This window comes from Babylonia areolata, chromosome 23 (assembly GCF_041734735.1).
Source record: "Babylonia areolata isolate BAREFJ2019XMU chromosome 23, ASM4173473v1, whole genome shotgun sequence".
NCBI classification, from domain to species: Eukaryota; Metazoa; Mollusca; class Gastropoda; order Neogastropoda; family Buccinidae; genus Babylonia; species Babylonia areolata.
In genome coordinates, this window is record NC_134898.1 from 15,293,072 (window position 1) to 15,306,658 (window position 13,587).

At 41.3% G+C, this 13,587-nt stretch overlaps 2 protein-coding genes across 2 annotated transcripts in view; one reads left to right on the plus strand and one right to left on the minus strand.

Annotated features, from left to right (window-relative positions):
* LOC143298050 (uncharacterized) overlaps window positions 1-3,989 on the plus strand; it is a 5,625-nt gene extending 1,636 nt beyond the window's left edge. Inside the window, exons 2-3 of the mRNA XM_076610716.1 lie at window positions 1,565-1,769; window positions 2,456-3,989. Of these exons, the coding sequence (XP_076466831.1) occupies window positions 1,566-1,769; window positions 2,456-2,680 (429 nt within the window). The 5' untranslated portion in view covers window position 1,565 and the 3' untranslated portion in view covers window positions 2,681-3,989. The remainder of the gene's footprint in view (window positions 1-1,564; window positions 1,770-2,455) is intronic.
* A 5,902-nt stretch (window positions 3,990-9,891) lies between these two features.
* Window positions 9,892-13,372, minus strand: LOC143298047 (conodipine-P2-like). Its single transcript, XM_076610710.1, has 3 exons — window positions 13,276-13,372; window positions 11,810-12,011; window positions 9,892-10,137 (listed from the first exon to the last, which is right to left on the minus strand). The coding sequence occupies exons 2-3, from the start codon at window positions 12,008-12,010 to the stop codon at window positions 9,892-9,894; spliced, it is 447 nt and encodes a 148-aa protein (XP_076466825.1). The 5' UTR covers window position 12,011; window positions 13,276-13,372.
* Window positions 13,373-13,587: the final 215 nt, after the last annotated feature.

The following is a 13,587-nucleotide window of genomic DNA, read 5'->3' on the forward strand; positions in this document are numbered from 1 at the left end:
TATGAGCAAGCATGAAATGGAGGAACATTCTAAATAAATGTGACAGTAAAGATTACACCACAACAAGCATCAAAACTTCCAGAGGTCACCATTTATATTTGGCCACGTGTTCACGCTCCCTATGCGAGGCTGAAGCATTGAGGAAAATATTTTGCTGTCACATTTATGTAGACAATTGAATCGTTTCGATGTTACCCCCAACTTCCCGCGGGAAAGATTCAGTTCAAGTCATGGTATGATAACATTATGTTTAAGACGCTCAGCTGCCAATACAGAGAGTCCGTGAGGGTGTGGGTTCGAATCCCGCTCTCGCCCTTTCTCCTAAGTTTGACTGGAAAATCAAACTGAGCGTCTAGTCTTTCGGATGAGACGATAAACCGAGGTCCCGTGTGCAGCACGCACTTGGCGCACTGAAAAAGAACCCATGGCAACGAGAGTGTTGTCCTCTGGCGAAATTACGTAAAAATGAAATCCACTTTCATAGGTACACAAATATGTAAGCATGCACTCAAGGCCTGACTAAGCGCGTTGGGTTATGCTGCTGGTCAGGCATCTGCTCAACAGATGTGGTGTAGCGTGTATGGATTTGTCCGAACGCAGTGACGCCTCCTTGAGAAAGTGAAACTGAAACTGAAACTATGTTCCTGTTTGAGTTATATACATAGCTCTTCTTTTTATTTTATTTTTTTCTTCTTTTTTATGTTTTTTTTCCCCCTGTTGATTCTGATGTTCAATTTTTTTTTTTCAGTTTGAGGTCGACGCATTGCAATGATCCATCTTATGTGAAATACAGTAAACCGAAGTTAGTTTCAATGTCATCGCTTTGCTAACGCCATTGTCATTATCATGATTGTCGTTGAGATCGACTCCCCCCCCCCTCCCCTCCCCCCTCTTCTCCCCAGCACCCCCCCCCACCCCCCCCCCCCCCCCCTGATTTTTTTTAAGATTTGGGAAAAAACAAGAAACGAACTCCGATCATAGAGAGAATATATATATATATATATATATATATATATATATATATATATATATATATAAATATATATATAAAAAGAAAAATAAGAGGGAATTCGCTCTTTGCACACTTTCTCACACATTGTGAGAAAGCGTTGAGGCGTCAACCCCCAGTCTTCACCCCACCCCCTTTCTCAAAACTGAGAGAAAACGCGGGGAGGGGAACGACCCACACTTTCTCGCAATCTAACGCCTTCTAAATGAGAGAACACAAAGAAAAAAAAGAAAAGAAAAAGACAAAAAAGACACAAAAAAAACCAAACACATACCTCCATGAAGAACAAAAAGAAACAAGCTAAAGACAGAACCAAACACGTGCAGAGACAGAGAAACAGTGACAGAAACAGACAAGTCAGATCAACCAAGGCAGACAAACATAAAACAAAAACAAACAAAAAAAACAAAAAAAACAAAAAAAAACTTGGACAGACATGGACACGGACACACACAACCCCACACAACACTCACACACACACACACACACACACACACACACACACACACACACACTCTTCACATCAGAACCTAATCTCCTTCTCCCTCCTCACAGGATGACCCTCCAGAGAACGATGCTCCTGTCCCCGGTGACGCTCCTTGTGGTGGTGGTGGTGTCCGTGATGGTGACGTCAGTGCACGCAGACGTGTGTGACAGACCAGGCTACGTGAACGGCTGCAGCATTCCCCTTGGGGCCAGGTTGTCGTTCCAAACATTGTTCACGCCTTCCTGCAACCGCCATGATGTTTGCTACGGTTGCGTAAGTATATAGCTTCCTCCTGTTAGTTAGTTAGTTTGTTTGTTTGTTTGTTTGCACAACAGCATGTCAGTGTGGATTCGCACTACCTGTTGATTGTGTTCGGAGTGCCCTACCATACACAGTCAGGCGTTGAACTTCTTATGAAGCATTTACCAGTGCTCAGGGTTCGAGGTGCTATTTTCAGCCTGGCTTTGTATCCTTTGGAAAGGCACTTTACTCCGATCCTACTCACTCCACTCAGTGTGTGTGTGTGTGTGTGTGTGTGTGTGTGTGTGTGTGTGTGTGTGTGTGTGAGCGCGTGAACTGTTAGTGCACTACTAACAATGCTTTTACATAAATGCTAAGGATTGTGTATGTTTGAATCTTTTTTTTTTCTTTTCTTTCTTTTTTGTGTGTATGTTTGGATCTACTTTTTAATGATTATTTTAGCTTTAAATGTGTGTTTGTGTGTGTGTGTGTGTGTGTGTGTGTTGGTGTCTGTGTGTGTGTGTGTGTGTGTGTGTGTGTGTGTGTGTGTGTCGGTGTCTGTGAGAGAGAAAGAGAGAGAGAGAGAGAGACAAATGATGGGGTGGGGTCATGTTCTGTGTGACAAATTATGAATCGAAACACACACACACACACACACACACACACACACACACACACACACACACCACTTGACAACTGTTTTTACTGTGTCGATCCAGGGTGCCCTGTTCGGAAAGACCAAAGACCGTTGTGACGACGCCTTCCTGGCCAACATGAGACGGGCATGTGAAAGTCGTCGCGGCCTTTCCCGAAGGCTCTGCAGACGTTTCGCCAGGAGCGTCTATTACCGCGCGGTGCATCTCTTTGGCGATTCCAACTACCATAGGTTGGGCCGCACGCAGAGCTACTGTGATCAGTCCTGGGTCAGGTCCTGTCTGCCCTGAGTCAGGGACCTGAGGCATCACCAGAGGAGAAACCTTTCGAGAAGACGTCTGATGTATATGACTCTTAACCACTCCCAGTTCTCCTCCGTCACAACACACACACACACACACACACACACGCACGCACATGTATCCGCCTTCTCTCCCTCTGTCTCTTTGTCTCTGTCTGTCTGTCTGTCTGTTTGTCTGTCTGCCTCTCTCTCTCACTCTCTCTCTCTCTCTCTCGCTTGCTCGCTCGCTCTCTGTGTAAAGAGAGTTATTTAGTCGCAAGAGAACGATGGACTAATGATAATCTCTTAATACCAGTAGCTGATGCTTACAAATATCAAGGTAAATTATTTTGAACAAAAGTTAGCGTCACTGCCTGCAACCTGTATCGATTTGTCCATTAAAGGTAAAAATGCTGCCATGTCCATTTTTGCGGATACTACGTTCTTTGAATGATTAAAGCTTGCTCTTGTTCCTCATGCGATTTAATTATACCAATATGGATTTGGATTTGTATGGATGAATCAAGGTGTCCAGGAAATCAAATGGTTTGTTATTGAATTTAAATTAATATTAATTGCATGCTGGTGGCAGAAATGGAATATTCATATCGAAAACAGCGACCGATTTGGAATGCTGAGAACATTTTGTGTTGTACATGAAGTGAAATCTTATTTGCAAATGAGTTTAGACAGAAATAAAGCTCACAAAGTCAAGAATTAGATAAATACATAATGAATTGCTCGACATTACGAAATGATTAGAAACATACTAATGTTGAGTTAAATTGCCTTCTGTGCAGAAGTTGGGTCGAACGCGAGATACATTTCATTTTATGTTGTCCTGTTTTTAGTCAATTAAGAGACTAGTATATTCCTCGAAAGTATAATGCGTTTCCAAATCAGATGCGGTTGAGCCTTTGATGGCATCTGATAAAGAAAGAATTTGTCAATTTACTTACAAAAAGCAATTAAGTTAAGATCAATTATGATGCGATGATTCATTGATGAATGTTTCTTAAAGTGCAATCATATGTTTAAGACTGTTACACACTGCACCCCATCGAGTGGGGCATGGGCCTATGTAAATAAATCATTTGAATCTCTCTCTCTCTCTCTCTCTCTCTCTCTCTCTCTCTCTCTCTCTCTCTCTCTCTCTCTCTCTATATATATATATATATATATATATATATATATATATATATATATAACTCTCTCTCTCACTCACACACACACACACACACACACACACACACACACACACACACACACACACACACACATAATAAATCATATTTCTCAATAAAAGTCAATGAAAAATGCACGAGTATCCTTTTGTGTGTTTTCGTCCTTTTTGTGGTTGGTATTCTATCATTGGTCTTTATATGTAGCTGATTCGTTTTGGTGATTGATCCTTTCGTTATCAGTGGATACATTGAAAGGAACATACGTGCACAACATAGATTTATAGATACTTGACAGATCTGATGGATACACATTCAAGAGAACCACATCAAGGATGATATCCTATTGATATACACATTCAAGAGAACCACATCAAGGATGATATCCTATTGATATTTCTCATTACAAGTCTCCGCGCGGGTGGGGAGGGGGTGGGGGGGGTAAGAATATGAACATAAAATGTAAAATGTGACAGCTCAAGAATTTTTTTTTTTTTTAACAGTTGTAGTTGTTGTTGTAGTTGTATTTCTTTTTATCACAACAGATTTCTCTGTGTGAAATTCGGGCTGCTATCCCCAGGGAGAGCGCGTCGCTACAGTACAGCGCCACGAATTTTTTTTGTATTTTTTCCTGCATGCAGTTTTATTTGTTTTCCCTATCAAAGTGGATTTTTCTACAGAATTTTGCCAGGAACAACCCTTTTGTTGCCGTGGGTTCTTTTACGTGCGCTAAGTGCATGATACACACGGGACGTCGGTTTATCGTCTCATCCGAAAGACTAGCGTCCAGACCACCACTCAAGGTCTTGTGGAGGGGGAGAAAATATCGGCGGCTGAGCCGTGATTCGAACCAGCACGCTCAGATTCTCTCGCTTCCTAGGCGGACGTGTTACCTCTTCTATGCCATCACTCCACTCTCCTGTACAAACCATCAAACGATGGCCAAGGAAGGGTTGCATCTGTCAGGTTAACAACTGAACAATGTTAGTCATTGGTTGTGTAGGAGCAGGATAAACAGGATATCTGCCAGCAGTCCTGTGAAACCCCAATGTGTTGAACACACCAGCAAACACTTTCCGCAGCATCAGTAAATCAATTCACAGTGGAAATCGGTGTGTAAACTGATTTCTTTTGTTGTTGTTTTTTGTTGTTGTTTTTTATTCTATTTCATCTTAATATATTTCATTTTATTTCATTATTTACTTATTTATTCATTTATTTGTTTATGTACTGATGTACTTATTTGTTTGCTTATTTATTCATTTCAACTGTCCCTTCATCCGCACCATTCCAGTGGCAATATTCTTACGCCGCTCATTTTGAGTCCCTACGAAACAGACATACCCGTTGTAACGTCCGAAATAGGTTTACGTTCCCAAGGTCTATACCTGTTTCATCATATACTTTTGGGTAGTGGTCCGTAGCAGCCGGTCAGCAGTGGTAAGCAATCAAAGCATATGAAAAAGTACAAATATTGCATAAGGACGAACGCATAACGCAAAACAAAGGCTAACATAATAACGCAAGCTACATACTTTTGACTATTAGTCATAACTGGTCAATGAATCATCAAACCAAGCATAGAAGTGTAAATTTTGCATAAACATGCCAAAATGCCCACTTTCTGTAAGCTTTTGTATGGTGGTCAGTTGTAGTCAATAGTTGCAGTTGCAGTCAAATTCTGTCAAGAAATCCCAATACATAGGAACCGTCACAAATGAATACACTCTGAACAGTCAGTGGCCAGTTGAGGTCAACAGTGGTCAGTTAGCAGTCAAAAACTGCCAAAGCGTCATAATGAAAGACAAACGTGCAAAAAAACTAAACCAAAAACACCCAAAACTCACAATCTGATCCTTTTGAGAGGTGGTCAGCGTGGTCAGTAATGGTCAACATTTAACAGCAGAAAGTAATGGTCAGTTAATTATAAAATTCTGCCAAGAATTGCATAAACATCACAAAATAGTTCAATTTGAACACAAGGGTCAGCAGATATTAACAGAGATCAGGCAGTGGTCATAAAAACTCATCCTGATATCACAATGCAAAAACGAGACAAACAAGAAAGGCAAGGCCTTCAAGGCTCATTTGTGATACACACTTCGCGAAAAAAAAAAAGAAAAAAGAAAAAAAAGTCTTCAATGCAGATTCAAATCTAGGATGTTTGGGTCGAAAAAGGAGTGTTTTTTACCTACTGCTCTAACGCGGTTTTAACGTTGATGTTCAAAAGTTATTATTTGAGCATGTTCTTTTAGCGGAATAAATTGACAGCGGCAATCGAGGTCGTAACGCGGTTAAACTCATGTTATCTTGGTATATCTCCGGCATTTAAAAATTTATTTTTAAGTCCGAAATAAAGGAAACGTTCCCATCGCCTCAGAAACACTGCAATATATGTCCGTTTTTATAGATCTGCAGAGATCCATGTTCAATAAGCTTTGTGTTTCCACTCACTGAGAAACTACGCTGGACACCGTCCATTCAATTTCTCTTTTTTTTCTGTTTACTGTAGTTAATTAAGTATCCACTTTAAAACATTCATATGCAGTAAACACGTCGATGATTGCTAAAGAAATTATTTTAATACAACGGTAAAGGAGACGTTGCCATCGCGTCAGGCTTTGCAGCATGTTTAGTCAAGATCTGTATGATACAGTGCCGTGTCGACCAGGCAGTGAACGGTCGATTCAAATGTTCTTTTCTGTTCATTCTAGTTAACTCAGTATCCACTTCAGTATATTCAAATGTAGTCAACACGTCAATAATGTAGTTAGTGTCACTGTATGTTTTCTGTCCAGAATGTATATTTCTTTGCTTTTAATTGCGAGCATGAAAAACGAGGTCATGTCTTCTCATCAAACACAACCTACTTTCGAGGAAGTCAGTGATAAGCTGTTTTTTTTAATTTTCGGATTTCGAACTGAACCATAACGAAATAAAGCAGCCAATGATATGGAAATACGGCTTAAAGAGAGAGACTTACAACCTATTATTGGTATGACTGTGAAGATTTTTTTTCATACTATATTTAAGCCAGATTTGATATTGACAGACAAAGTATTTCCAGAGAAAATGGCAATGTTAAAGTTTACCCAACACACACACACACACACACACACACACACACACACAAGCGAACACTGGGTTAGAACATAGACTCACTTTGTTTACACAACTGAGTCAATAATGCAATCTGAACACTTTGGGGTTGTGGTCAACAGTGGCCAACAGTGGCCATAGACCTGGAGGAACATTGACCTGAAGGACCATTGGCCTGGTGGAGCAATGACCTAGATGATGTAAATTTTGGGGAAAGTAGAGCTTGGGAAACATAGAGATGACCTATAGATTCCCCTCCTCACTTTTTTCCTTTAGACTTACATGCTCACTAACTTATCTACTTATTCTTCATCTATTCCCTTCCACCAAATATCACTACAGAGGAGCTTAAATGCAGGCTATTGCAGAAGGTCAACCCAGCCTTTTATTTGCATCTAAAAATGTGTGGTGAACGGGGGAGGTAGAGGTGGGAGGATGGGTCAATAAAGGTCAGCCTGGAAAAACACACCCACGCCCCTCCGGACCCCACCAAGATGCGATTTTTCCGTGATTTTATGGAAATGTATAAATCTGTGAGAACAAAGGGTCGATCCTGAGAACCATGTAAATCCGTTGTGAAAATCCAGGGTCACATGTATGTGTAATTTGTTCGTTTTCCGTTGATCGGACTCACGCCTCCATCCATTACTCAAACGTTTGGATTTTTTTTTCTAATTCAAAATGAGGCGAACGTTATGCTTAAGTGAACCCAAAAGAAATGAATTGTAATGCCCCCGACAGAACTGTACACAACATTTAGCAAAAAGGCGTCAGATATAAGAAGCACGAGATAGGCCTACACATTCATTTGGTTGAAATTGATTGATTGATTGATTGATTGACTGATTGATATAGATACTTATATAGCGCCTATCCTCGGTCGGAGACCAAGCTCTAAGCGCTTTACAAACACGGGGTCATTTGCACAACAGGCTGCCTGCCTGGGTAGAGCCGACTGACGGCTACCACTTGGCGCTCATCATTCGTTTCCTGTGTCATTCAATCAGATTTCAAATACGCACACATACACACTCAGACACATATATAATATTTTATGTATATGACCGTTTTGTTTATTCACTCACCCCGCCATGTAGGCAGCCATACTCCGTTTTCGGGGGTGTGCATGCTGGATATGTTCTTGTTTCCATACACCATGCACTGAACGCTACATGATCCTTAACGTGCGTATTTGATCTTCTGCGTGCTTATACACACGAAGTGGGTTCAGGCACTAGCAGGTCTACACATATGTTGACCTGGGAAATTGGAAAAATATCCACCCTTTGAAATGCCGACTCACTCATACTCCCTTACTTTTAGTTGCAGGCACCAGTCTTCGTAGATCTGAAGAAAACGGCATGCTGCGATGCACCTGAGGCGATGGCAACGTCATTTTTCTGGGAAATGAAGAGTGTAGACGTTTGGAGAACATGGGATCATTCAATAGTTTACCCAGTGTTATCTGTGTTTTGTCTGAGGAAAGGATGTCCAGCGTGCATTTCGTGCAGTTTCTTTCAACCGTAGTGAATAACGAACAAACAAAAACTCCAACAAACACCAACAATACAAAAAACCGCAGCATTCATTCTCACAATCACCAACACTCACGGCAAAGAAAGATACTGTAAGACCAATCACTTCAATGAGGAGAGAACTGAATTTTATTGTTATTTGATCAGTAGATACAAAATTTTGAATTTTCTTTTTTTCCCCCGGAGGGACGAGGGGGGAGGTGAGGGGTCCAGCTAAAGAATCTATAGAACATAGTCATACAACTTCACAAACATGAGTTTTGATTTATTTTATTTTTAAAGAAATGTGTTGTTCAGAATTGTTGTGAAAAATCGTTTTAATGGGTGTTTAGAGCAGAACAATACAGGCAAAGTATTTCACAAGGAAACCAAATTGTACCAAGCTCACAAGGACACCAAGACATACCGGGATCACAATGATACCAAACCGTACCGGGATCACAAGGATACCAAGACATACCGGGCTCACAAGGATACCAAGATGTACTGGGGTCACAAGGATACCAAGATGTACCCGGATCACAAGGAAACCAAGTTGTATCAGGGTCACAAGGAAACCAAGTTGTACCGGATCAAATGGATACCAAGATGTACCGGGGTCACAAGGATACCAAGATGTACTGGGGTCACAAGGATACCAGGTTCTACCTGTGTCACTAGGAATATTTAGAGGAAAAAAAAACAAAAAACCAAGATGTACTGGGGACACAAGGATACCAAGATGTACCGGTGTCACAAGGATACCAAGATGTACTGGGCTCACAAGGATACCAAGATGTACTGGGCTCACAAGGATACCAAGATGTGCCGGGCTCACAAGGATACCAAGATATACCAGGGTCACAAGGAAACCAAGATGTACCCGGATCACATGGAAACCGAGTTGTACCGGGGTCACAAGGAAACCAAGTTGTACCCGGATCACATGGAAACCAAGTTGTACCCGGATCACAAGGATTCCAACATGTACCGGGGTCACAAGGAAACGAAGTTGTACCGGGCTCACAAGGACACCAAGTTGAACCTGGGTCACAAGGAAACCAAGTTGCACCGGGTCAAATGGAAACCAAGATGTACCGGGGTCACAAGGAAACCAAGATGTACCGGGGTCACAAGGAAACCAAGATGTACCGGGGTCACAAGGAAACCAAGATGTACCGGGGTCACAAGGAAACCAAGATGTACCGGGGTCACAAGGAAACCAAGATGTACCAGGGGTCACAAGGATACCAAGATGTACCAGGGGTCACAAGGAAACCAAGTTGTACCAGGGTCTCAAAAGGAATGTTCAGAGAAGAGAAAAAAAAAAAAAAAAATCTCGAGACAGGGGCAGACAAGAGGAGACCCACGCCGATACCAAGATGTACCAGGGTCAGACAGAAATATTGTGAGGGGAAAATCTCAACTCAAGGCAAACAGGAAGTGACCCACGCCTCATCACAGTGGCTCTCCGTCTTGCGCATCTTGTGGTAGTAGGGTGAACCGAAGAGCCTCACTGCGAAGTAGTACATTATTCTTGCCACATGGATGCACTTTTTTTGCTCAGCTTTCTTCTTCAGGTTCCCTCCAGCTCCAGACTGGATGCAGGCACTTTTCATGTCGCTCAGGAAGGCGCTGTCACACTGTCTTCTGCTGACATCATGCTTGGCACCCTGGACAAAGAGAAAGCTGATGATGATGATGATGATGATGATGATGATGGTGGTGGTGGTGGTGGTGGTGGTGGTGATAATAACGATAGTAATAATTATTTGATTTACGCGGAAAGGACACACACACACACACACACACACACACACACACACACATATATGTGTATGTATATATATATATATATATATATATATATATATATATATATATATATATATATATATATTTATTTATTTATTTATTATTTATTTATTTATTTATTTAATTATTTATCCTTTCCGCATAAATCATACTCAGCTGTTTTGTACACTAACTATTGAAAACCAACGTATGAAACACTAAAACGGAAAGTTGCATGCTATCGCGACACCCATACAAATACTAATATATGCTTACACCCCACGCCCCCCCCCCCCCCCCTCCACCCACCCCTAAACCCACCACACACACACACATCATCATCATCATCATTATCATGCACAATATTCTGAATACGTATCATGCATCTATACCTTCATGATACACATGTTTATATATCAACACCTGGCACTAATTTCAGAATACTTGAAGCCATACCACAATACATAAAATCAATTAAAGCCACACTTAAAATGCGATCCCAGTGCAGTACAAGATCTCATGTCTCTTGATTACATGTCATCTCTGGAAAGGAACGTTGGTGCATTTCCGTCCTTTTAATCAAGTTAGGTCCCTACAAAGTCTCTCCGCTCTTCTTCCGCTGATGATAGAATTATTTGAGTGGAGTGGAGGGATGGCCTAGAGGTAACGCGTCCGCCTAGGAAGCGAGAGAATCTGAGCGCGCTGGTTAGAATCACGGGTCAGCCGCCGATATTTTCTCCACCCTCCACTAGACCTTGAGTGGTGGTCTGGACGCTAGTCATTCGGATGAGATGATAAACCGAGGTCCCGTGTGCAGCATGCACTTAGCGCACGTAAAATAACCCACGGCAAGAAAAAGGGTTGTTCCTGGCAAAAATCTTCGATAGGAAAAACAAAAAAACAAAAACAAAACAAACAAAAAAACTACACGCAGGAAAAAATACCAAAAAAAGGGGTGGTGCTGTAGTATAGTGACGCGCTCTGCCTGGGGAGAGCAGCCCGAATTTCACACAGAGAAATCTGTTGTGATAAAAAGACATACAAATACAAATTTTCCGTTCCCCAATTCAACGGTGAGAAACAGGGTGGAAAAGCTTTATAGTTCTTCAGCTGTGCAAACACGGACTGCTCTCTCTTTTACAGTCTGCTGCATATCCTTCAATGCATCCTTTCAAACTTTTTTTTTTTAATCGTTTTAACCAGTTTGTACAAAAGTGGAGGCACCACGATCCATTTTTTGTATTGAACGGTTCTACACATATTTCTTCCTTCCGTATCTGCATAAGTGTGTGTGTGTGTGTGTGTGTGTGTGTGTGTGTGTGCGGGCGCGCGCGCGCATGTGTGTGTGTGTGTGTTTCCCATTATTCACAACGTCTGCTGCCCTTGCTGGGGAGAAGGTCGACTGACCGCAATAATTTATAACCTAGGTGTCAAAACATCAGACAGCTGCTGCCAAACAACTGCCACGACACCTCCGTGAAGCCACACTTTACTGTCACACTGTTTCGCAAACAAGCAAACAAACAAACAGCTGGAGGGCTATCTACTTACACAACTGTAGCAAATATCGTGGCGGTTGCAGGAAGCCGTGAACAATGCTTGGAACGACAACCTGATGCCGAATGGAGTGCTGCAGCCGTTCACGTAGCCTGGTTTGTCACACACGTCTGCGTGCACTGACGTCACCATCACGGACACCACCACCACGAGAAGCGTCACCGGGGACAGGAGCCTCGTTCTTGGGGGCGTCATCCTGTGAGAGTGAGAGAGAAGGAGATTCGGTTCTGATGTGAAGAGTGGGTGTGTGTTGTGTTGTGTCATGGTTTGCGTAACGATGGTGATGATGGTGATGATGGTAATAATAGTGACAGTAATAAGAGTAATAAGAGTAACAACAACAACAACAACAACAATAATAATAATAATAATAATAATAATAAATGTAAGAAGAAGAAGAATCATCATCATCATGATCATCGTCATCATTCATAATAATGATGGGGCAGCAAATAAATAACAGTAATAATAATAATGATAAGAAGAAGAAGAAGGATAACAACAACAACAACGATGATGATGATGATGATGATAATAACAATAATAATAATAATAATAAGAGTGAGAAGAAGAAGAAGAAGAATCATCATCATCATCATCATCATTGTCATAATTCATAATAATGATGGGGCAGCAAATAAATAACAAGAAGAAAAAGAATTAGAAGAAGAAGAAGAAGAAGAAGGAGGAGGAGGAGGAGGAGGAGGATAACAACAACAACAACAACAATGTACATTTATATAGCGCCCTTTCTCTCTATGGGCTCATGACGCTTTACATAAAAGAAAAACATGACAAGTTACATAAAACACCCATGACCACTATTTCTCAATAATAATCACATTAATAATAATTATTATTATCATAATCAGTTAGTCACTGTATTATCTGATACAAAGTACATACATTCACCTTCAGGTTCCTCACAAGGAAAACAAAAACTGATTTTAAGATTTTTTTTTTTTTTTTTTTTTTTTTTTTTTTTTTTTTTTTAAGAAGAACATTATCATTCAATCATTAATTAAGATCACTCACGTGAGCATTGCGGGAAAGAGTTGGGGTAAAAAGAAGGAAGGGCTTTGTATTATCAACATCAGTGTGTGTGTGTGTGTGTGTGTGTGTGTGTGTGTGTGTGTGTGTGTTCGCGCGCGCGCGTTCGCGTGCACGTACCCTGTGAGAGAGAGAGAGAGAGAGAGAGAGAGACGGACATTGTTTTATTGCCATTGACAATATCATTCTTTGGCAAGGGGGATAATGTATGAACAAAAGAATAATGACCGTTTACAGAGATATTGACACATTGCTAAGAGTAAAACGAAAATCAACGACAAACAACAACAACGCATAAAATGCAACATATTGTTAAGATTAAGAATGAAAATGAAAAAAAAAGGTAGAGAGAGAGAGAGAGAGAGAGAGAGCACATGTACATTTTTGCTGAAGGAAAAATCACATCGTACCTTACAGATCTCCGCTCAAACAATGAATAAACAAACGACAGATTGCATTGAACATTTATATCTCACAAAAAAGGAAGCCGGATTTGCAAACTGATGCCTTACAGAGTGAAAATTCATTAGCCTAACAAATGGTGGGTGACAGCTGGGCTATGTCGCTTGGCAAGCGTGAAAAATGATATTGCATCCTGGTGAACACGTGCGGAAAGGGGAGGGGGGGGGGGGTGGGGGGGGGGGGGGGGTGACACTGTTCACAGAATCGAGTTGAGGCGGGGGGGGAGAAAACAAACAAACACACACACACACACACACACA

Excerpts from the sequence above, each read along its gene's own strand:
- LOC143298047 (XM_076610710.1), bottom strand. The coding sequence starts at position 12,010 with ATGACGCCCCCAAGAACGAGGCTCCTGTCCCCGGTGACGCTTCTCGTG. Across the intron at positions 10,138-11,809 it reads ACGATATTTGCTACAGTTGT|GGTGCCAAGCATGATGTCAG; the intron begins GTAAGTAGATAG and ends CTCTTTGTCCAG.